General features: G+C 41.1%; 2 protein-coding genes across 2 annotated transcripts in view; one reads left to right on the top strand and one right to left on the bottom strand.

The window, feature by feature from the left end:
• Positions 1–26418, bottom strand: part of cep85l (centrosomal protein 85L) — a 45981-nt gene that overhangs the window by 9270 nt on the left and 10293 nt on the right. The window contains exon 3 of the mRNA XM_080023790.1: positions 9693–10675. Within this exon, the coding sequence (XP_079879916.1) occupies positions 9693–10675 (983 nt within the window). The remainder of the gene's footprint in view (positions 1–9692; positions 10676–26418) is intronic.
• Positions 3484–7483, top strand: pln1 (phospholamban 1). The gene is made up of 2 exons (XM_080019321.1): positions 3484–3637; positions 6643–7483. The coding sequence occupies exon 2, from the start codon at positions 7053–7055 to the stop codon at positions 7212–7214; it is 162 nt and encodes a 53-aa protein (XP_079875447.1). The 5' UTR covers positions 3484–3637; positions 6643–7052; the 3' UTR covers positions 7215–7483.

The following is a 26418-nucleotide window of genomic DNA, read 5'->3' as shown; positions in this document are numbered from 1 at the left end:
ACATAAAGATGAGCCTTTTGATACAGATGAAACAGATAGCGACTGCTTTATAGTTCTGCATCCAATAGCCACCGTCGGTACATCGTGGGTGTCTAGGCTGGTGCTTGTATCTGTGGTTCTGCAGGGCTCCACACTGCAACCACTGAGAAAATTGGTGCCGGTGCACGTGCCCTGGAAATAAGTCCCAGAAAATGGGAGATTCCGGTCAAATATTATTTGTGTTTATTGAGCTTAAAAACAGATAGACAGGCTATGTCAAGAATAAAATCATGATGAAAAGGAGATTTAGAATATATTTTTATTGAATATTCAAAATAAAATAAGTCCCGTCAGTTAAGCTATTTTAAAAACAAATAAATATACATATAATGAATATTAAGACTTAAAATCAAATAATTTCCATAACAATTGCAGATGCTATATCGACAAATGTGATTGGTTAGAGGTGAAAGGTCAGCTTTAGATTGTCAAAACTGATGGGCTTTCCGTTGCAACTTGCTGGATGCGGAAATGGACAGATCTGCAACTTTTTTTTATCTAAATGATCGAGTCTATTTTATTTCGACATCAAGGAAAAAAATATGCCGATTGTTATCGTTATTGTTTTATCCGCCAGCACCAATTCAAATTGTGCTCAGAGGGAATTATTTTCACCCGACATTACGACCGGAGGGATTTAAATATGTCAGACTTCAACAGATTTTCCGGTCGAAAACCGCCAATTACCGGATAACGGAAACGCTGAACTGTCCATGAAGAAACTGCAGACGATGGAAATTGTAAGTATTCAAAAAATAATTCAGCTGTGTTTCTTTCCGCCTCTGACCAAAATGTCCAGTAATTCCACTGATGTGGCCATGAAAGTGGGATATAAACCCGACCATCATCGACGGAATGTCCTCTAGTGCCGAGGTTCCCAACCACCGGTGGGGCATTTGCCACCATGGGAATGCGGGCAGGATTTTTTCCAGGAGCGATCTTTGATCTGTTCCAAAGCAGAGCAGCAGCAGGAAAAGGAGTAAATTAAATACATCAAGAGTTTTTATTTGCTTTGTTTGGAAAAAAGATCGCTCTGATCGGAGCTGCAGGTAGTAATTTGCCTTTTACTACCAGAGTTCCCCTCTGGAAAAAATAGCATCCATTTTTCCGCGCTGATTTTGGTGAGTAACTTACAATTAGTGCAATAAGCAATACTTATTGTTTATTATTATTTTAGGTGTGTTGTTTAAATATTCTCATACTTTTGTTATTATTATTTGTCATGCAGCATGTCATAAAATCCTCACCTTCCCCACACCTACACCATCCTCCACAAGTCTACACCGTTTAGTGAAAGTAACAGAACTTGGGATTGACTGATTAAAACTTAAGGGCTCAAAGTAGGGATGTTAACAATTAATCAACTACTAATGAATTGCTAATAAGAATTTAATGAATAAGTAGAAGTAAATGAATTGATAATTATGTTGTCAATTAACGATTGTTTGTTAAAGTTAACAACTATGGATTAAGGAAATCCCTTTACATTTTTATCCCGAGCTCAAAGTGAATCGGCAGTTAAAAAAAAAAAAAAAAAAAAGTTATCCGTGTATCCCTCATCTTTGTGTATTCCTAAATTAGCAATATAGTAGCAGCCCAGAGATGTTGATGGATGCTGCGGTCTGCTATTTCTGGCTTTGAGCAATCTACCAACTATCAGACTGAAGCTCTGAGTGGGTGTATGTCACTGCGTCTGTATGTAAAGACAGCTGCAGAGCAGGACTTTAAATTCAGGAGGACAAATAGACCTACAGTGGGACGAGTTTGTATAAAAAAAAAACATTAAAAAAAACCATCCATGTATTGTTCTAAGATACTGAGAGAGAAGGACCAAATACCCTTGGACTATCAAAATGAACGGAACTCAGTAGACAAGAGCACCAGAGTTTGGATGAATAGAATGTGTGAACATAATGTTGAATGTTGCCTAATAGGAGCTTGGGAGAAAACATATATAGATAATTTGTTTCTCTACACCCAGAATGGAAATAACGATGAATTTGACTTCAGTGGTAATGTAAAAAAAATAAAAAACAGAGAATAGAGTGAATAAAATGACCCGACCACCACCAGCAAATCCCACCCGCTCTTGAGTGCGCCTACCACGCAGCGATGGTGTAAGGATTGTTTTTGTCCTCTGAGTATTGGGGAGGTCAAGACCCCACCGAACCCCCCACACTTTCTGTCAGCAACCACCTACAATGGTCCGGCTATTTTTCTGGCAGAGCTATGTGAAGGACAGGAGCTGGACAACAGCGTCTGGAAAAAGCCACCAGATTATTCATCGACACTGTGTGCTACCGGGCATGCATTAAACACCCCCTGAGCCAAAAGGCCTGTGGATAACAGGTGTTTACACACATACATGCTATACACACAAACACAACAAGGTATGGCATTTTGAGGATGGACCATATTGTGGTTAGTTGCAGATATCCCTAGATGACGCTGGTCATTGTCTGACGTGAAAGCAGCTGTAGCAACGAACATTAGTAAAGTAAAGTAAAGTAACTGTCGGTGATGGTCGGGCGGCTTGGGCCCATCTACCATGGCTTAATCTTGCGGATTAAATCTTTAAATCCAGACCCTTGCATTAATTGGCCACATATCTTTGCAGATAAAATGGGTCAATTTATCTGTTATCTCCGTTTGGCAGGCAGCTGGTAATCCTCCCGATGAAAGCGACCATTCGTGCCTGCTTTGGCCTTGGTGTTGACGGAAATCAAATGACAAGACACAGATGTCGGAAAGCGGTAGACGGAGCAGCTGAGTGCATTGAGTGCCGCATGGACAAAGCTCACAAAGAGGATGTATGTGGATATATGCGTGCAACATTTTGATAAGAAACAATACATTTTTGCTGAAACATTGCATTTCTTTTTTTTTTTTCCAATGTTAATTTTCAAATTCGAACCTCATTTCTTTTTTTTACAATTCCAACGGCATTCAAATATTGAACCATCGTTTGACAGCCCTACAGGGAGGCATGGAAACATCCATGCTTTAATAATACAAACTGACACCTGGATTTTGTAATGATAAGGTCACGAATATTTGAGGGGGTCTAAATTTGATAGCATAGAAGCCTTTGAGAGTTTGCTGATGTATAAAGCACCAACTCTGACAGAAATGGTGCATTTAATTTGATTGGTTAATGATGCCATGCAAGAGAGAGCGAGTCTCCAGGGACCACCGTAGCTTATTTGAAAATCACGTGCCTTTTATAGTGTGAACAGGTCTTCTACCTATGTAAATCAACATAAAAAGCCACGCACATCAAGTTGAGGAGATATTGTTCCTCCAGTGTGTGGGTGAAACCATATTAGTCGGTGTCAAACATCGTCTTTGTCCTTTCCACCCCCCTGTATCTCTGTGCAGGGTAATGGAACAGCACTCCTCCAATGATTAACCACCCACTCACTGACACTCAGTGCTGCACTCTCCTCACTGTTCCACTCCATCAGCCCGCCCCACTCCAGGTTTCTTCCCATAAACCTCAGCAGCGTTATTCCAGAGCGGCAGGAATTCAATAAACGAGAAGTTAAGCGCCAAGACTGCTAGATCAAAACATGTGTCAGCACTATCTTCAACTCTGAAGGTAAGAGCAGCTACATTTTTTTAATACATGTACTTGTTTCTACTATTAGACTACTAACTTATATTTTACTATACAAAAAAAGCAGAAAAAACTCAACACATATCACTTGGCAACACAGTTTAGCGAGAATTTTGAGAATATGGGGGGGTGGCGGGGGGGTCACTAAAAACTATTTTACTTTTAGTTTTACTGTTAATAATCTGGAGAAAGGATACACTGGTGTGTATATTGGACCATTAACAATTTCCACTAGGGGAATTTATTCTAGTTAAGGGCAGTTCCATTCAAATGGAATTAAAATCCACATCCCTGGAAAAAAAAGGTACAGTTAGATAACAATGTGCCTTTGAAGTGGGATGAGGGCCCGAGGCAAAATCTAGGGTTAATTGTCTTTCGATGGAATCATAGGAGTAAGACATCTACACACTTGTGGCCTAAAACAACAACAGTAAAGATTATTTGTTTTGGTTTGCAAAAAAAACAAAAACTGATGAGAAGGGGAGAGTGCCGTGGAAAACAACTTAGTTCATAGGCTTACAAAAGACTTGCAGCATGTTAAAATTGAAAAGGTGACCTCAGGCATCAGGCATAAACTGTAAACGCCTGCCCATGCATTTCACAAAATAGACAGGTACATTATGATGGTGGTAGTGATGACACTGATCTTTGGGAGGGTACATGCCACCGAGTTTTCCTTTATGAGTTTTTCTGCTTTGGCGCCAGACTTCCAGCAGTGGGAGGGCTGGTGACTATGACTCTCTTTAGAACTATCCCTCAAGGGCATCCAGAGGACAGGAGGGCAGATGGTGACATGTTTAGCACCATCAAGGGGAAGGGCTTGTTAAGGAACTTATCAGGCCAGACACAATGGAAAATATTTGCACGTGTGTGCGCTTCCAGCCAGTACACACATAGCTCCTCAACTTTGTGGAACCTTTGGAGCCTGTGGCATTGACAGCCACTTGTCAGCCAGATTATCAAACCTTTGTGAAGTGACTGCGGATGGATTTTTTCGCCTCTGCTGGGCCAGTGAACCCCTCCCAAGTGGACAGTGAATCCACTTTTGGGGAAGATGCCTGTAAGCCCAAATTAGCTTCTCCAATTACTGTACATTAACAGTGTAAATCTGTGTGAGTGAGCCCGGTGTAAACTCACTCGTAAGTTTAAATACCCATGCTGGGCAACCTGAATCTCACCCTTTTTGGGTGGTGCAAGTGTTCAGGTTGTGGTCTTTGGTTGTCACGTGGTGCTGATGAGCGCAGGGTTCCTGGTTCAGGATCTGAGTGTGTAGGGTGCCAACTGTGAAGTGCCTGTCATTCCAGAGTGACCAGCCACTGGTACACCTGCTTTTACCTCTAATATCAAGTCTTGACAAAGCCTCTCCTTAGATACGGTGAGGATATACAAATAACAAACATCCCCTTGGAGACGTCAGGAGTTTGGAATGTCAGCCATCAGAGAGACTGTTTGACTGAAGAGTGGTTGTTGAATAGTTGGCTAATTATTCTAGAATGCTGTACAAAAAAAAGATGCCATACAGTCCCTCCAGATGAAGGCGGTGCTCCATCCTTCAATCCATTAAATCTTTATTATGTTGTTTTATTTGATGAAATTAGGTTTTGACTGTTGCAGACAACTTCATTGTAGATCTGAAGAGAAATCTTAAATAGCAGAGGGAGTTTTATTGAAAATATTTGTTTTATTACAACACTGTACTTACATTTACCATATAATTATTTAAAAATCTTTAACACTTTCTCAGCCCTCAACAACTTTCTAATCCAATGCTCTGCAATGTATCTTTTGCCCGCTGACTTGTTGCACAAGGTAAATAAATGCAAGATCTCCCTTTAGCGGCCTCTCAGAGTGACACAAATCGGCAGAGTGGCAAAAATCATCAGAAAGCAAAAAAATAAAAATAAAATAAAACCTTCCAGAATTCAGCACTTTTGGCTATGTAAAAAACTAGAAACAGGATGTTTCCCTGCTTCCTAATGACAATGTAGTGGATCTAACATACATACTACTGCAATTGCAAGAAAGCTTCAAATGTGATAAAACTTATTCAAAACATGTTCAAAAAATACACTAAGAAATGCATGACTATAATGTGAATTTCCCATTTTCTAAAGCATGATTTAACATTTTTTAACATTTACCCCATTGGACTGCATTTAAGCCATCAGTTTTCAACACAGCAGCCTGACTATTGTTCAGGGATTCACAAGAGTCTCCCTCTCAACTGCTCTTCCTAGATCACTTCTCAGTTTAGAGAAGGACTTAGGTCAACTAGTATTTAAGTGGACCCCTCAGTCCCACCCTGCCTTCCCACAGCGAGAGCCAAAGGTTAACCTAAAAATAAGGTTTGGTGGCGAGAGGAAGCGGGTCTCGCGAATTGCGAGGATGCAAACTGACTGTGTGAAGGGGGAACAGGGGTGGAGAACAGATAAAGCTGTCAGCACTCTATCGTTTAGAAAGCCAATAGTCAGCCCTACGGTTGGGGGGGCAGTATCTAATGCAATCTCTATCTGCACACATCCCGGTCGAGGTGGCTTTTGGAACAAGAAAATAAATCAATTATATCAAACTGCAAAAATTGAATATAAGTCAGGATGTTGACAAGCGGAAAAGTACTCTCTCCTGAATCAAATGTCCTTTTGTAACAGTTTTTACACTACACTCTATGCATTATATAAAAACTAAAATCTGTACTGACTGAATCTGAGCAACATAGTAAAAAGGCAAATTTCCCTCAAAACTGCAGTATCCATTTAACATAAGTGCATGTCCTGGATTTTTGTATATACAAACGAATTGATTTGTATTAACATTCAATACATTTAAAAGAAAATAAAAAGAAAAGAAAATAAAACTTTTGTACATTCCAATTAAGAATAAAGTTAAAACATAAGAGGTATCTAAATCCATTATGACAGAATGTGTTACCGTACAAACATGCTCCTCTGACTTACACAACATAATTAGCATTTTTCTCTCTATTGCAGGGAATTCCAATTCACCAACACTACTCCATGACCTCCATCCAACCATCCACTCATATCAACACGCGGGCGGCACCATTTGAGTCATCGCACAGCCTGACCTCTACAATCTACCCTCCGGACAAATCAGAAACCGGTGACATAGGCACAACACGGTACTGCTTCGCTCACAGCAAAGAACTGAAGAGTGTAACGTCCCTGCCCACCCCTCAAATGCTCTGCCTCAAATCTAGCCCCAAAACACTGGATTGGCTTGATCTGTAAAGGAGAAAAAAATACATCATCTATAAATAAAACTCAAAGGCAACAGGTCGCAACACCGACAATCGGGACACCTTAATCTTCCCACCTTCTGGATCCCCCCCACCCCCTGTGTCTGCCACACGGCCCTCCTCGTCCCTCTCACCAAGCCAATGGAGAAAGTTCAGCACCTGACACGCACGGCCATGCGGCGGGCCTCCCAGGCAGTCGAGGTACCACCACAGGCCAAGCGGAATATGCAGGAGCTCTTCGTCAATTTCTGCCTCATCCTCATCTGCCTGCTTCTCATCTACATTATTGTGCTCCTTATGTAAGGAGTGTGACGGGGGAGTGATGTACTAAAAATACGGGAGGGCTTTAGATGGCTTGTTTACAAGGCTTTTCTACGATAGGGCTACCATCACGGCAATGTCACAATACACGATTGGTTTTCGGTTGGTGTACTCACTGATGTTTGTCACTTGGGGCACATGAGGTGCCATTTCTTAACCCGATGGCACTGGTTATGGCACTGCATGCCACAAAGCTCACAAATATGTGCTTTGGCACTTACACACGAGAAACACTGACAAAATAAACTAATTCTGCAACATTGCCTTGGATTGTTGCTTTTATTGGATGTGCCAATGTCCGATGTGTACTTCTAAATTCTGCTTCTTGCCTTTTCTCTCCCTCCTAGAAAACTAATATAGCAGAGACATGACCAGAAAAGACCATCACCGGATTATCAAGGGGACTGTGTACAAGATGGCATGCCTCTCCACTCCATTTCCATATATTTTTCTGTTTGTCTATCTGTCTGCCTGTCTTTCCATTTATCCACCCTATCCATCCATCTATCCGTCTGTCTGTCCATCTGTCTGTCAGATCTTTTCACCCATTGTAAGGCTGCCCCCTGAAAGTCGACGAGTCTAATCCTTAATTGGAAACCCGTCAGTCGACTGAGATTCTTCAAGTCAACCAGTCGTTTTTTGATCATTCAGATTCGTCATTAGATCAAATCATTAAGAATTTAACGGTAATACTACTCTTACTGGTACTACTTATGGATCCGGTAATTTAATGGTACGCTTATCGGTTCTTTTTCTTTTTTTTTTTTTTCCTTTTCTTAAACAAATTAAGAGCAGAATTAACGCTTTATTTTCTGCGCATTACACATGGAGGGGGGGGTGATCGGGGTCCTCGTTTCCTCGTGCCTGTGTGAAGTAGGAAGACGTGAGAACAAAAGACATTAGAACCACCGGAGAACATGTCAGCAGAATAGTCAATAAGAACTCAATAAAAACTCAATAAGAACTCCGCGGTGAAAGAAGCAAGAACTCGACAGTGAGAGGAAGTGGGAGTGGCTTCCCTGTAAATACAGATACTGTCTAAAACAGTTACTGTATTTCCTCAAATAGTGAAAGACAAAATTTGCCTCGCTGAGAACACAGCAAGAACCCAGATCACCGCGTCAATTTGTTCTTATCTTGTTCCGAACACGTCTTTTTGGTTCAAAACTTCTACTTCTTTTTAAGTGTACCTCCACCTTGAGAGCCCGGCAGAGGGAGCCGGCCTCACCCCCCTTGCGCATATCTCCGGTGTTGGAGAGGGGGGGAGAAAGAGGGGGAGGGAGAAAGAGAGCGAGAGAGCGAGAGAGATACTCTTCAGGTAATAGCGAAAATGCTTCTTAGAAAAATACCTTAATCGTATTGCAAGTTAGAAACGGGTTATATAGCCTAAATAAATAGAAAATAAATGAACGATACTACAGCCTTTAATAATTTAGCCCCGGGGCCCTTTTAATACCAGGTCGGTCGGCACCCAACCTCCTCTCAAGTTGCGCAGTCAATGTGCTTCACTTCCGCAACCCAGTTATCCCATGTAAACCTGGGAGGACGTATAGCGTCTGCTTTCTCTTCCACCACCCTGTAATCGAGCCATTCTTTTAGTATCTCAAGAATCATTCACAGGCTAAACCAAATAATGCCATAAAACTACTGTTCAAACCCCTTTATCCCCTACAATTCTATTCCTAATTCCTAAAAGGAAGAGGACGACATTAACATCCTTTGATGCAATAATACCTCGACTTTGATACTTTGGTACTGTAAAACAATATATTTAACAACTTAACAATGTTCTATGTGTTATAAGATAAATAAAGTAAAAAGAAATACATACCTGCCTAATTAAACAAGAAATATCTTTCAGCAAAAAGACAATCGCATTTACTGTAGAAACTTGGAAATTTGAAATAGAAAATTTGGTATCACTGCAGTAGAATGTTTATTATTAAATGATCATAAAAGGTATCCTATTTTGATATCCGGCCATAATGCTTTGATATGCTATCAAAAACAGAGAAAGGAAAAAAAGAACAAGGCACCCGGAACAATGAAACACACTTTAATGTGCGCTGTGTGTTGTATTACATTAATTTTGTGTACCAATTACAACCGACTAATAAGGAAGGCTTGAAGGCTTCACACCAGAACCAAACCAGTTAAATATGTATAAATATGTATGATTGCAGTTCTACCTTTGAGCTTACTAGTACACTTTAAACCATGCATTCCTTTTCTTCCATTCACACAATGTACACATGGAATAATGTCACATGAATATTGGAAAAACAAACAAACAAACAAACAAAGTTTTTAAAAACAAAAGAAGATAGGTAAAACCAAATAAAAGATAAAGACTTTCATGTTAACCACTAGAGGGAGACAAGGATTCATAAATGTACTAGAGAAACATAAATGGAAGTTAAGGGGAAAAAAGAGAGTCCTGGACATTGATTTTATTCTCACCTGGTTCAACTCGGCCTCCTGCCGTAGTCGCTCTCTCTGCTGCTGCTGCTGCTGCTGCTGCTGCTGCTGCTGCTGCTGCTGCTGCTCCTGATGCCATGTCGGCAGCAAATTCCCGCAGGCACAGCCCTCTGATCCGGTCCCACCGTTACGACCCGGTATCCCCCCGACCTCCAGTACAGCCTTCCCCAACTCTGCTCCCGGCCTGTACTCCATCTGCTCGCTCAGCCACATCTGGGTCCTGATCGCCGGCTGGATCGGGGAGCCGCCCACAGCTTGGTGGCCCAGCGACAGCCCTCTCTGGCTGCTCAGGCCGATCCCACCGGTACCCCCAATGGACCCGGCAGCCAGCCTGCTCTCCGGTAAGGCACTGTAGCTCAGATCCAGACTGCTGGGTTTGAGAGGGGAGGACAGCACAGAAGAACGGGAGGAGTCCGTTCCTTGTCCGATGCCACTGGTTCTACTGCTTGTGACGTAGCGGTAATGTGGATCAGCGCCGGGCGAGCGCAGGAGCAAACCGTGTGAGAGGGAAGAGAAGGAGGAAGATGATGGGAGATGAGGGTCTGTGTTTGCTCCCCTGTGGAGATCCTGCCTGTGTCCATGCAGAAGTCCTCTGTCCAAGGAACCATGGGGATCTGGGTTACACCGGTAACCAGACCCCTTACCGGTGCCTTTATCCGTCCCGGCTGAAAGCCTAGTGAGTGAAGACCACCGCCGAACGGGTCGCGGGTCCTTCATGTCTAGGGAGCCCGGCAAGTCTAGTGGAGAGGAGACAGATGGCATGGGGAGCTGGTAGTAGCTGTTCCAGGGACTTGCGCTGCCAGGAGAGCTGGGTGCGGCAAGCTTAGCCAAGCCAGAGAAGGACTGGGAAGGCGAGGGCAGGACGTGAGCTGTCGGAACCGTGCCAGTAGAACCCCCGCCTGGGTAGGTGCGATGCTGGCTCAGCGGCTGGAAGGTGGGGGGCGTGGTACTGGAACTGGACTGGTCTGAAAGGAAAAAAGTGAGAAATCTTTAGAAACAATGTACAAAATAAAGGCCTGGATCAACATGAGGGGCTTTTGCTTGCTTTAGTATTGTGAGAAAGATTGTCATCTCGATACAAAATATGATATGATACGGTACACAATCATAATGTGAGATCTGAAATCTTGGAGGGTTTGTAAAAGCTACAGTTTCAGGGTTTAATATTTAAAATTAACATATAGGTGAATGAACTTGGCTTATTTGACATAGAATTTTGAATTACTGCAATATTGTGAGATTAGATAGACAGACAGACCGACTAAACATACACACATGATCACAACTTCTTACATATTACCTACGATCCAAACATTTAATCAGATATTGTGCACTTTACACAAGGCAGTATTTAACTAATGACTTGTTTTAAGTGTACACATGACTGCACACTGAATCCAATTAGGTCAAATATAAGTAAATAGTACAAACTACTCTTGTACTAAACCAAAAACGTATCCAAACTTGGACATCTAAACTTATTAGTCAACCAAACCTGAGGTTTAGTCTTATGGGTCCATAATGTGAGTAAGCAGTGTGGGATATCATTAATCAATAGCCCAATATCTGCCTCACAGAGATCTTTGGTAAAGATCAAAGTTTATGTACACACAGGCTATGGTTAAAAAGATGGAATGTTGACAAATTCCGGGCCTTCCATGCATTTGGAAAGATACTGTAAGTAAGTCACAAAGGAATTCATACATTTGTTACCGGTGGAGATTACACACTTTTTAATCACCATCTCCTGAACCGCCATTCCAGAAGGGGTCCAAAAACACAAAAATATATGACTAACTCAGCCATGAAATGCTACCATATACTGAACGTGGTTGTTGGAAGGATTACACTACGATCGCAGAATTCCATTAGGAATAGATTTTTAAATATTTTTAAACATCCCATTTATCCTTGAGCTCTAAAATGCATGACTTTCTTTTCTTGAAAAAACAAAAAACAAAAAAAAAGAGCCTTCCCCTGATTGAGCAATGATTTTGGTTTTGAGGTTGAGTATGTGGAGCTATTTTGTCATCCGAGGGAGGGGGTGTTGCTATTTTGTGGATATTCACCATTATTGACAATTTACTGACCACAACTATTTGCTGGTTTATCAAATTCACTACAGATTCCTTTCACTTCTTGCATGTGTTCGATTGTAAGCCTGAGGGCACTGTGGCAGGGAAAAGGGGACCCCACCAAAAAATATTGAAACAGCATAAAGACAAGTATATACATAACACAAATACATTGCATAGCTGATTCTTAAAGACTGGCAACAAAAAAAACCCCATCAAATATGGAAGGTTAAAGGACATATCAACAGATACGTATGGATTACCACTTATGTTGATTGTTGAGTTATGTTGATTGTAATGCTCACTGGAAAATGGCTGCATCAGGACAGTAATAATTTATAGCGCTACATACCTCGGGAAAAAAACCCATTACATTAGACCGCTGTAATACGCCACAGAAAGCAACAGGAACGGCAGAAGAGGAAAAGTATCATTTCGATCCGTTCAGTGATCCCTGCTAATCAAATTGTCCTGGGCTCAAACCGTGTCGTAGATCTGCAAAGTATTTCTCCTCAAGGGGGCGCCATTGAATCTCGCTGACCCTTGAGCGAGCCTTTGACTGGGGGAATTCACCCTGTGAATTGTGTAATCTACTGAAAGCAACACAACATTTCAAAAAGTAACAACAGGAATCAATGGAACAGAATGGTATGAATAGAATGGGTACCACAAGCTTTCACTGGTTGGGTTTCTTGGAAACTGGAGAGCCAAAAAGATCAACATGTCAATGGAAAGTGATTTATTGGTTGTCTTGGATCACGCTGAATAGTAGAGAATATTAAATAATGAATTTCAGATACACACAACGGGCCTCATTCACGAACAGTCCAGCGAAAAGATCTGCGCTTAAATCATGCATAATTACTGTACATTCTAAGCAGAAATTTGGGATCCATCAATATTTTCTTACTATTTGTTCTTACTTTAGGAATACATTTAGAACTGCCTTAGACCACACATACACACCAATCACAAAGACCTCAGAGTCCTGGGATATTATATTGCCAAACTTTAAATAAATGTAATTCAGTTATATTATTTAGTTATATAATTTGGGCATATTAGAACCACATATAGCAAAATAAATACATATTCAACATTATACAAAACAAAATACAAAAATTTGTTTATAGACATGGAGTTAAAGGATTCATAATAATAATCTGCATCTTTAGGGATCACCAGGATCTGTTTACTGGGATTTTATTAATTTCATATATAAACTGTGTGTGTGTGTGAGTGTGTGTGTGTGTGTGTGTGTGTGTGTGTGTGTGTGTGTGTGTGTGTGTGTGTGTGTGTGTGTGTGTGTGTATATATATATTGCATCAGCTTCCAAGTACTCAACAGCATTCTTTCAATTTAAATATATAAAAAATAAATAATAATAAAATAAAGACTTTCCTCCTTTTTGTTTATCTATGAACATCAGCAGGATGTACAAGTATGTACAAGTTACGGGCACTGCACAAAATTGGCATTGACAAAATGATTGATAGCTTAGATTTAACATTTGGCAGCACAGCCTGTGGGGTAAATAAATGCAATCAAGCATTTCCTCAAGCCATTAATGAGATTCTTACACCTCTCTACTGGCAGTTTGACCCACTCTTCTTGAAACTTCAAACTGCTCCCGTTCTCTCAGGTTTGAAGGATGCCTTCTCTCAACTGCAGTCCTCCTTTTATGCTCAGACAACTAATTGAACTTTGGAAACGGCCCTCAAAAAAAGGACATTGCCCATTATATTCTAGGTAGCGTGATGTGTAAAATTCAATACAAGTAAGGCTCTACATCCCGAACTGCTTGAATCTGAAAATAGACACCAGTACACACAGAGATTTCAAAGGCTCCAGGGTTGTTCTGTGCATCTCATTAAAACCGAAGCACTCTGCAATGCACCAATTGACTTCGCAATATATTGCTCTGAATGTGTTGGGAAGGTTCTTAAAGTTATGCTGCATGTTTTTTTCAATGGAACATTTTGTAAAAGACCAGGCGGAAACTCATTTTGTTGGGGGCAAGTAAACATCAAGAAGAAGCAAAGCTGGTGAAGATGGAGCACAAATAAAGGATTGCGTGAATCACACACACTATGTGCACTAACGATATTCAAAGTAACATCTGGCATCTCCATAAAGGCAAGATGTTGATATGTGAGCTCAACAAGGTGGTGGAACGTACTCTGGGAATACCTCAGGTCTATGCTTACAGTTGATTTGGAGGTTTAAAAATATGACGACAAATATAGGACACATGAGGACGTGTGGAAGTGTGTCTCCTTGACGAACATTAAGGCAACATCACCTACAGGCATATGAATTTTGGGGTGCAGAGGACAAAAAAATAAGAATGCAACAAGCATCTTCAATGCAATACATCATTGCTTTGCAAAGACTGTCCTGATGGTGTGGTTAAGTTTTCATTCAACGGCATGGAATGGCGTCCACTGTTTTCTACTGAAAACTAAAATACCAGACAATGTATGACGACCGCACTGTCAACAGTGCTGCAACTCTCTCGGATAAATTAATCTTCAGATTATTCTGTGGAAATTAACTGTCGTTGCATGTGTGTGTGTGTGTGTGTGTGTGTGTGTGTGTGTGTGTGTGTGTGTGTGTGTGTGTGTGTGTCAGAGAACTGGTGAGAATCAGCTTTGTTTATCGCTCGTTTCCATGGTGTTGCTAATAGCAGAAATAGTAACTACACCCCTGTTTTTTCACTGGAGGGGAGAAGTGGTACATTCATTTGGGTGGAGTACACCTTTAACCATTCTGTGTGCAAAACAAGCCAGAGAGGAAACTTTCCATAAAAAATCTATAATAATAATAATAATAATAAAATAAAAATAAATAAATGTACAGATGAGCCAATGCACAATCATGCCGGCTCTTCCTATAGGCAATATAGGGGGCTGCCTAGGGCTAAATCCCGAGGGGGAGGGGCGCAGGGAGGGAGCGATTTGGGTGCATTTTGGTCTGTCTCTACAGAGACAGGTCTTTATATTCTTGAATATTCTCCTTTTTCCTCTTAAAAAATGGCACCCAAATCTTAGACGTGGCTTTTGCAGTTAGGGGTGCGGTGCTGGGACATCGGGCGCAAACGCTTCCTTCTCCGGTGGCAGGTAGCGTAAGACAGTTTGAAAATGCTCATACTGATTTCATAACTTTGGGTTAGGGTGATTGGGTCCGGGGATGGGGGCTCTAGGACCTTATTGCACCGGAGGGAACAGAGTCAGTCCGTGTGAGGCGGGGAGACGGGAACCAAAGCGCTGGTCTCTGAGAGCCAGGGGAAAAAAAAAAAAAAAAAAGATTGAGAAAGTACCTCCGTTGATTGTCCAAACGATCGCATCTACACTGGCCATAACGTAGTAACCCTAAGCCATTACATACTGTATCCGTACGTAGTCATCAAATGTGGGAACAGACTCCATACTTTTTTCCTTTACTTTTCTGTCAAGGGGCCAATGTGGGAATTACTACCTAGTGCCTTTGCCGGATATTTTTTATCCGGCAATGTTACGGATTCCATGTGCAAAAGGGGCTATAGCCTTGCCGATACTAGAATACCATGAGTCCTGTGACCCAGTCATGTAACGCAGTGTGCGTTGCATGCCTTCCAACGTACAACACAAATACGAAAATTATCAAGTGATCTGGCCTAACATCTGACATCAGTCAGCAATAGGAAAACACACACTTTTCTGCAATGTTGGGTAATCCCGCTATACACATGCTTGCCCACCAACCAACTCAAAGGATTCCTCAGCCTACACTTCAGGGGAGAGAAAACAGTGTGTGCGGGTGAGGCGTGTACACGTGGCGGTATGCGATCTGTGAGAAGAAATGTTACTTAATGTTGCATTTGATGAACCGCATTAATTAATACAACTTGTAGTATGAAAGAATTTGTGATCCACCACTGGTGTGAGAGAACACTTATGTGAGTGTCTGTCTGTCCTGACCGAAAGTGGAAATGCAGCTCGACAGTTAGAATTGGCCGATATTTATCGCAAAACATAAATTCATTAATTTGGTGGTCTCCAAACGTTGGCGTAAAATATGTCAGCAACGTGACGTCAAACACAATTTTTCAAATCAGAAAAGCACGTCAGCTGCTTTTTTGTCAGTTGACCAGTAACGATGAAGTGAAGACAGGTTAACCACAATGACAAAGATAAGGAGAAAGGATGAAGTGCCCATTGAAAGGTTGTTTTTTGACAGTGAGTGAATACATCAAGCTCACCAGCTGGTTATCATCAACCCGGAGGATCAGATACTAAGTGGAACAGCAGTTCTGAACCCCGTTGGGGGCAGCACTTATTGTGAACGTACCCCAGCCCTGTGTCCCAAACGACGCACTACATTATTCATACTATTGTCCAGCGAGCTTTAGTCTGAGAGTAAAGAACAATGGCTTTTTGGACAAACTACATGATCATACTTAGCCACACCAGTTCCTGACAGCACGTTTTGAGTTGATGGTGACCGGCGACCTTGTCCTCACAATGCATTGTGGGATACCGCTGCCAGTGTAGTATGCAGTGTTTGCATACTACAATATCTGACCGGATGTAGTACGTCATCCTGGTACCTTTCACATGCTATGGTTTTGGACATACTAAACACTTTCACATATCAATTTGGTGCAGTAAATAGTATGCTAGAGGGGCTACTGTGGGAACAGCAAAACATTGTGTCTGTGTGTGTGACAATGCGCCTCGGCTCCCTATTACCGGATCTAACCGTGTTATTTTGGTCTGTAGTCATAAAAGCCTCAAGTAAAGCAATGGGTGACGGGCTGCAGTTATGTAACAGCTGTAAGTCACAGCTCAGAATTCAGCCTTGAGACAGCTGACGGCAGGACAAGAGATGCGCGGCTAGCTGCAAGTGTGAGCGGAGGCAGTGCAGACGGACTGGGCGCTCTATCAGTCTTTATCGGAGCCGGAGCTCACAGCTTGTGTGTTCCAATAATTTTAAGAAAAAGTGTGCTCCGATTGAAAAAAATATGATATATTTTACAATATGTCTTGTGAGAAGTGTCTGTACGCACCAGTATGCGCGTAGTTACAGTTATGGATATGATGAGGATTGTGATATCAAAGATAAGATAATAATGTTACATGGAACATGAGGCTGTGATATGTACAATTAGGAAAAAAGTCAGATTTGAGAAGAACGTACGGAGCGGACACGGACGTGGTGGGTGGAGGAGAAGAGACACTTGCAGTGTGTTGAAAGGTTTGTCTGAAAAGAGCCAGCTCTTACGGCTCCTTTTATTTCTTTTAAATCGATGAAAATGTATAAAATATTTTGTTGATATTTATTCTGCGACAAAAAAATAACATTATTTATTATGATTTAATGTGACTGGACTCAAAGTTACTTATAGTGAAAAGTGTTTTTCTTTACAAATCAAGACTCAATCTAACAATGGCATAGCAGTCAGCGCGGGAAAAAATACATATGTTTAAATCAAAAATCGAATCGGATCTTGCATTTGGAGAATTATGACACCCCGAGATATATGCAGTTGAGTTTCTCTGCAGTGCTACAATAAATCCACACAAGCATGAGAACTGAAAAGCTACCCACGCTAGCCGTTTGTCCGTCACTCCATCGCTGGTGATGTACTGGTGCTTTCAGTGGGCCTTGCATAATACCTTGCAGCCCGCTTAGTGTGCATGGATGTTTTTGTGTGTCATCTTTTTATATAAGAGTTCTATAAAACCAACAGTGAAAAAAAAAATAGAACAGATTGTGGTTCCTGCTAGCCTTACGCAGCAGTGTGTGTGTGTGTGTGTGTGTGTGTGTGTGTGTGTGTGTGTGTGTGTGTGTGTGTTGGAAAAGAGAGCAGATGGTCTGGCCATGAGTGTATTAGTGGTTGTTGTATGCAATTAATGCTTATTTACATATAAGATAAAATAAAACACTATATTAATCCTCAGGGGGAAATTCAGTCAAATAGGGCTGCCATGATTTGGAAACATCACGTTTGGTTAAATGTATCAACTTCTGGGCCTGAAATTAATAGTATGGAATATTAGAATTTTGGATGATGAAGGTAAACAGTATATCATGGTTAATCTTTTTTTTTTTTCCTTCGGAATTTCAGTAGAACCTGCTTATAAAAGGAGTGAAATTATCTGGGCTATTAACTATTAATTGCCTGGAATTAACTGTTGTGTAATCATACACTATTTGTGAGCTACTCAATTGTTTCTTTGTTATTTTGATATTAGGAAGAATTTCACGTTGAGCTTATGCATAATTTTAATTATTCATATATTTATACTTTTTAGAATTACCAAGTGAAATAAAGGCAACCTCTCAAATACCATTCACATTCATTCTCACTTCTGATGAACTGTGAAAATGTTATTACTTTGTCTGCCAACAACTGTCCCCCAATGTGGTTTGCAGATAACAGTTTTCAGCTCAAATTCATAATTTCTTTTTAAACCAACCCACATACAAACTGGATGAAGCATGCTTTATTCAAACGTGGTGCTGTCTCACCAGCACTACCTGACCGCGTCACCTCATCTTTGTGTGCATTTGTTTTCACATTCAACTTACTTATAGAAGTCAAAGTACAGCAGACAAATATGTAGACAAATATTCATAATTAGCAACAAAGTTTCCATTGTCGATCCCTGCTACAAAGGGAACATTTTCCAATGCTTTCCATTTTCCAACATCGTCCATGCTAAAAATACCAGAACTAACAATGTGGCAAATTTAAATCTTTGACAAGAACTATGTCTGCGTCACAAGGACACAACATTGTGGGCTGCATTGGATTTGGTTACTTAGCTGAGGAGAACCAAGGAAACTTCACGGATTCAATTCAAGATCTTGGTAGCTGGTGAATGTATGCTTTGCCGACAGAGAAAGGGGATAACACTCGACCTACCATTGGTTACTGCTCGGCCACAAGCACGTACGATAAAGTCAGAATCTACAGACGCTGCACACACTGTGCTTGCGTTCTTGTGGAGTTTAGTTCTCGAAGCACATTCACCACAAAAAACACAGGCGCGCACTTTGCATTCTTGACTTTAAAGGAAACCCAGCCATTGCTCTGAGCAACGTATTTAAATATGATTGCCCGTTCTTCCTGAATCCTTTGGTGTATACAGTACACTACTGAGATGGAAACAAAGTATTTAAATGTGTAACGCTGTCATTTGAAAGTATAGTATCCATGCCATAATGTACATACAGTAACTGTTGTACACTCTTTAACAGCTTGCAGTACATGAGGCATAATTAAGGCTAAAGGAAAAGATACAGGCATATATGGTAGGAGTTTTTATGTTTTTTTTAATCTGGTGTTTTAACTCCCATATAAACTCTTTGTACTACATAAGTACACAAGACATTTATTGGCTGACAAGTTTGGAAAATATAATTGGCCAGTTTATCGTTCCTTTTTCAAACAAACAGTCATGAACATACAGATCCCAGAATTTCTATAATAAAATAATGTACAGCTCAGAGTTTCATTATCATTTTAAAAGAGGGGCCAGCGAAGGACAGAGGACTGTACCCTGAACAATTTTTTTTTTTTTTGCAGAGAACTGTCATACATAGGGACATGTTTTGGAATTACCGGTCAATATTAGTTCATAACAGGAAAGTCATGTTTCAAAATGAGAATAAAAAGCACAAATAAACTAATATTATTATAAACAAATATTGAATGAAAATGAGTCAAGTAGAGAGAGAAAGAGGGGCTCTTCTAATATAATAGAGCACTCAAGCTATTGAACATTAGTTTTGGGACACCCAGGGTTAGGGGTGGGCAATTTGAAAGCATGTGACACAAATACATTACTTCGATATTGGTCATATACTGCTTTTAAAAAAAACACGACATGATACATTTCCTCTTACTTTAGTTGGATTTTTTTTTGGCTCACTGGTGCTGAAGAGATAATATTTGTATGTTAAAATTTGGCATGCAATGCTTGATGAATGTTTCAATACTTGACACCATCAATGGAATTTGGTAGAGAGACAAAAAATATATATTGGCCCTATTCAACCTGATTCAAAGGGGAAATATCATGGGTTGTGATGGAGGACAACAAGTCACAAGAGAGCGAGTGCCAGACACTGAAAGACTTGGACACGCTTGATAAGGGTCGAGAACAGTAGTCTAAAACAATTTACTTTCATCAAACGGTTACCAAAACTTGGAAAGCCTTTATTAAGATTAATTAATTCATTCATAGGTTGTCATTTAACATTTTGATGAAATTCCTGAGCACCCTGGACCTTACGTGTTTTTTGTATTAATTGTAGAAATGTTTACCGATCAACATAATCGACATATTGCACTAACCTAACCACCGGTTCGAGCGCTTTCCTTACCTCTGGTTTGAGGCGACACTTGAAAGTATGTTAAATGTGTGTGTCCGTGGTTTTGTCGGAGTGGCTCCCAATCCCCAACCCACCCTCACCCACACACATTAAATGCATACCCCTCCTCATTAAAGCTAACAACGTTGGTCTGGCACTGCTCACAGGATTAGCATACGACACAACGGCCAGCGAACAAGTCATCAGCTCACCATCTGCTTTAGACATGGCTGAATGGGATTAGAGGGCTTACAAAAACATGGATATGAGTTTGAACAGGCAGCCTTCCCTGCAGAAAAGCCAAACGCAGACTTTTACAGTTATAAAAGTCTGAATTTAGGCTACAATCATCAACAAAATCTCTCAGCTTTAGATCTAAATCTTAGACGCATCAAAATAGGAGAATGATTAGGACCTCTCGGCTGCTTTTGCCCAAGTGTAATAGGAGTCTTTTCTTGTTAGCCACTAACTTACTGTCAGGGTGAAATGACTTATTTTTAAATAACTTTGGTATAAACAAAAACATTTTGGAATCACCTGTTCTCGCTCCTGTGGAGCACATGGCGTGAAACTTTGACTGCATCTGCTTGTGCGTGACGTGTTGAAGTCGAGACAGCGTGGTCAAAAAAGCCATCAATTTATTTTCCTTACGTTCGTTTCAACTATGTCACATTGTTCACTGAACACAGATCTTTAGTACAACACAAAAACGAGGAGATGTCAGTCTTTCTCCTTAACTGCAGTGAAGTCATTAACCCGGTACATCAGTCAGTAACCCAGTGTGGGGGTTGTCTGTGAATTTAATTGTTTTAGCGATCCTTGAACAGCTGCTACCCTCCTAGTCACTACAGATTTGCTGTTACACACAAACAGCAAATGCACACATTTATGACCCCTTACCCAAAGCCTCCTCCCAAAATCTTATTACACCCCCCATCCTGAAATTATTGCCCTAATGAGATGAGGCTTTCCTGGATCAGAAGAGGAGGAGGGGGGTAGCCCTGCTCATCTATTTTGACTCAAGTCAGGCTGCCAAAACCCGTGATGCAGCAAGTGCCTGCCAGGCCATTAAAAACAGATATTTTGTTTTTAAAAGGAAAAACACAAGGTCTGATGATTCTCAAATATCTGAGGAACACAACTGTGGGTCTGCAAATGAAACAAAAGTTTTGCTCTACGATATGGTTCGATGTTTCCAAGCCCCTTTTCTGCCTCTGAAATAAGCTACACAGCAATAATGGGAAAGACAATTCACAACATGTGTTTGTTCATATGTCTGTATCAATATTATGACGCGAGACTGGATATCGATTGGGTGTTTTGGTGAATCGCTGAACTATTCCTGATCACTTCCTGGACTTTGGGGCTCATTACAGTAAAGAGCTCCATGTTTATGAACTAAAGTTACGTTAATATTGCTGTCTTTAGCCCGTTTTTGAAAGGACTGTATAGAATGCCAAAATACCACCTATTACAGACTGTTCGATAGATAGCCCTCCGGTGTTCTGCATGCACAAATAATGCACAACAAAACAAACTGAGGCAAAAATGATCGATCGAACACCAACAAAATTTCTGTTAAATTAGCTCCGATTAAGACTCAGTATTCTACAATCTGAAGTACAAGTGTGCAGAGAAGTTTATGGACGAGGGAAAGAAGTCTGTGTGAACCGCTGAGGGGCAGCTGTATGAATGCTTAGATGTTCATATTCTAAAAGGCACATTTGAATATCAGTGACAGCACATTCCTCCTAACACTACTTCCTAGCGCTGTGGAGACGGATTACTCCACCTACACAAGGGTTCGTTTTGGTGCTCTTGACAAGAAAAATTGGTGCTGCGGTGTTTCAATAATAAACTGGGAACAGGGGAACCTAAATGAGATCATCGGGCCTCTCTCCTGGATCTGTGTCAGTCCCTGAATGGATTTACTGGCCTGCTCATTCTAAAAGGGAGGAGTCAATATTAGCTCAGTATGTTTTGTATGTGTGCGTGTACGTGTGGAAGATCTTTTTTGTGCTTTTTATGGAGCAAAAACATCTTCCAAAATCTCTAAAACCTGACTTTTGAGTGAATGGTATGGGATTGAAAGTAATGAAGGTATATCTTAAATAAAAATGGGTGGACACTTTTTTCCAATAGTGATGGAGTGTGACTTATACTGTTAGTATTTGGTCATACACCCGCGTGATAAACATAATGAATTTAACTAAACGAGTTCAATTAAACAACAATTTGTCTTCAGCAGCATGGCTTCCTTTCCTGCATCCCAGCTGCCTCGAGCAGGCCAAATCAGTGCCCGTGCGGCGCTAATTGCTCCGACTCGGGGCAGTGATCTTTCTTAATGTTTGTCTGTCTTGCAGAGGGGATCGGTGCACAGGCTCGTCAGCAGACCAGGAGACAGACTGGAACATCATTCCTCCTGCGCCCGAAATCATTATTGAAAATGATTTCTCTTTTTGGCCAGCGAGCCTTTCTGTTCAACTTCACAATAAAAAACTCTCGCCATGTTGGCAAACCACTGCCAGAAAGACTCGGACTCCCTCCCTAAACCCCTACAAGTGGGCAGACGCCCACAGCCATAAACATTTTTCAATATATCATGTTCTATATTGGCATTAAATTTGAATATTGAAAATAGTATCAGACGAGCTAGAAACTGGTATCCAGAAACCTGGAGCCATTACACTAGTGGTTAATTGAGCCGTAGACAGGAGGCACTCACAGGCCAAAACAGGAGTCGAGGGGGTCATGTTACACACACACACACACACACACACACACACACACACACACACACACACACACACACACACACACACACACACACACACACACACACACACACACACACACACACACACACAGCTAGTGAGCGTGCGCAACCAAAATCAGAAATGTGCAGACAACATTGATTCAGGACTTGCAGCTGCACATCAACTACCAAACCGTCTGTCCCCACTATTTTAAATAGACAGTGAAAAAATACAAAATGTCCAAAAAACCAAAACTGTGCGCTCCCACTATCCCGACAGTCTCCCCATTGCTAGGTGACTTAATTTAGTAAAAACAAGATGTTTTTTTGTGAATACACGTACTCTTCACTTAATGACCGAGTTCTGTTCCTAGGACCAGGTCGAAAAGCGAATTGATCGATAAGCCAGGACCTGTGTTAATCCACGGTAAGGGGCTGTGGCCATTGCGAACGCTAGCGTAGTAAATACTGACAGACTGTGGGACGAGACAGACCGAGAACGGTGATGACCACCGCCACATGCCGTGGAATTGTATGCAGTGTACAATACGAATGGTCAGAGAGCTGGTCGTTAGTCCGAATAGTCGTTAAACAGGCAGGTCGTAAAGTGAGGACTACCCGTACTTTACTTGTAAATAATACATCCTGCACTTCTGTAACGGGGAGACCGCATTTGCCACATTCCATTACATTCTATGCGAGCGCTGCCTCCCAGCGATTGCCAATTGGAATTTCGCACCATCGCCCAAGCCTAGGAGGCACCAGACTATCAAGGCTATTACTTGCCATTCAAATTCAACTGGCTGCAACTGATGACAGTGATCTGCGTTTCCAGTGTTTTCACAGGTTTCTGCAGGAGAAGCTGACCATTGCTGAATGTGAAGATGAACTCATGTTAGCCATTGGACAGTTCACAAGTACAAGTACAGCAACAAGACTGTTTCCCATGATGATGCTGACACGGACGAGGTTCATGTACTGAGAGGTATAATTCATGACTTTGAAACCAGATATGATTACTTCACAATCATGTGATCCATTTTTAATATTTGATCCTTCGACTTGGCCACAAGAAATGCTCGACCTCCACAGTTTTGGGAACACTTCAACACAACAATTGTTCTTCAGAAATATTAAGCAACAATGTCCCTTGACTGCGACTCCACTATCAAAGAACGGATGTGCTTAAAACAAGCAGGACAACGTTTGGCAGCCTCCTCTGTGTATGACTTGGTCAACATAGTAAAGATAAGCAATCCAAATTGTTACTCCAACATCCACAAGGTACTTCTATTGTCTCTTGCACTGCAGTGCAGCTTGTGAGAGGCGATTTTAACATCTCAATACAATAAAAAACAAGAAGAGATCCCGGCTGTCACGTACTCACCTCTCAGCCATGATGCACATTCACTTCTCAGAGATGACCACAGAAACATTTGACCCAAAGACAGCTGTTGACCTATGGAGGAATACAGCTCATCGCAGGATCAACCAGGGAGCAGGAAGTACATCATCATCTACCATGTTTGAAACGGAGGACAGTGAGGGAGGCAGCCAGGAGAACAGTGAGGACAGCGCATAGTCAGACCCTGCCGGTGACACTCACCATAAAGGGTGAGTATCATCAACATCTAAGTATTTACATCTTCTGGTGCTCCTCTGAGAACCATACCAAAAAGGGTTATGTGCACCCCTGATATATTTACTGACTGAAAACATTGATTGAAGATCAAATTTTTGTCCAGAAAAATGGGGTTTAAAATGTTATATTGTTTGAACATTCAGCTGTCATAACTTGTTGTCTGTCCTCCTGTGAGTTATTTTGCATTAATGTGAGCTGGCTGGTAATAGCTGTTTTTGTCTAGTCAGTGAACAAAGCTTGCATTATTATGGTAACGAAAGATGTTTATGGGAAGCTGGCCCAGGTGTGCTGAAATCTGCCAACACTACTGCAAATACATCTGATAAGGAAGGAACTGGTTTCAGTACTGGAGTTGATGCCTGGTGAATGGGGGTTATATTGCTATATTTCAGTGTATTGGAGAGTGGATATTGGAATATTGGACATTTTTATGGAGTTGTTTAAAGCACCTGTCTAGTAAACCGGAGTATCTGGGTTTGAATCCCGGTGGTGCCGCTTCATCGCCAACTCTGTGCTCTAATATGCTGGGTCAATACTGCTCTCCGACAGGCTGATATAACAAAACTGTTAATATGATGTTAATATAATAACTTTATATTTCATTAATATATAAATCATGTGCTATCCTCTTTTTCTGTGGTTGTAATGTAGTGGAGTAAAAACTAAAGATAGTTTGTTTGAAGTGTAGTTGAGTAAGTCGACAGTCTGAAAGTGAATTTCCTTAAGTCAATACAGATACATTTACTTGTTAAAAATGTTACTTTCCACCACTGCCACAATGCAACTCTTATTGATAAAAATAATCTAAGTGATCAATACATAAACAATGTGTGTGCATTACAGATAGATGAGAATTAAGTGGTTATAATTGTGTTGTATGTCACACATATATGCCACAAATTTGGCATATTGTATTTGGTTTACATATCAAAAGGCATTTATGTAGTTGACCAGATATCATGATTCCCTGAACGCATTACATTTACTATTGCAATCAGCCTGAAATGTTGAAAAAGCCATTAATTGAAAGAAGCCCATCACTTTTGAAACCCCTCCTTCCTTTTCTTTGTCGCCATGATCAATAAAGGTACAATGATCTACTCATAACCAGATATGTTTTGGGCCTCCTGTTGAGTAAGTAGGGTCTACAGTCTAGCTGTACAGTATATGTCCTCTCCACATGTCCAAGCACACAGTTGACCTATTTTAACATCAATAGTGTTCACCCAATTCTGAGGGTTTCAATCAAGCCATTTCAGACACCAAGCTGGACTGGACACCAACCATTGGAAGTGACCACTCGCAAAAACACAGAGAAGAGGCACATTTACAAGCCCTCTATTGGAATTTAATCCAAAACACACATTTAATCATCACATAGCCTACATTTACATCAACCAGGACCGTTTCCAAGTTGACGCAACCATCTGGTTATTCTTTTTTGGCACATCTATTCACGAATGGTCGTAGAGGGGATTCCAGCTCAGACGCAGCTTAATGTGGGACAGGAAATGGCTGACCTGAATGTCGTAGCCGGGTACCCCCAGGGTCTTGTCTCGGACTAAAACACTGTTCTCTAATCAAGCAGAACTCGGCCATGTTATCTAATTAGGCTGTAGAGAACAAAAAAAATTTACCCTAAATCGCCTTTATTACATTATTAGTAACTAAGGATGGCAGGGGAGGGGGGTATTATATGATTCTGTTGTGTTATGAGTAAGTTGTAAGTCGCTTTAGACAAAAGCATCTGCTAAATTACGTAATGTAACAAGAAATGATGAGTTAAGTGTAAATACAGAGAAGAGGAAGGTGTTTCAGTAAAACACAAAAGGACAGAACTGTAACACAGTTAAATGAGGCAAGAGTATAACATAT

This window comes from Zeus faber (assembly GCF_960531495.2).
Source record: "Zeus faber genome assembly, chromosome: 2".
Lineage (NCBI taxonomy): Eukaryota > Metazoa > Chordata > Actinopteri > Zeiformes > Zeidae > Zeus > Zeus faber.
The sequence above is the reverse complement of the archived record's forward strand: the minus strand, read 5'-3'. Positions and strand labels throughout refer to the sequence as shown.

Coding starts and splice junctions, on each gene's coding strand:
- pln1 (XM_080019321.1), top strand. CDS start 7,053: ATGGAGAAAGTTCAGCACCTGACACGCACGGCCATGCGGCGGGCCTCC.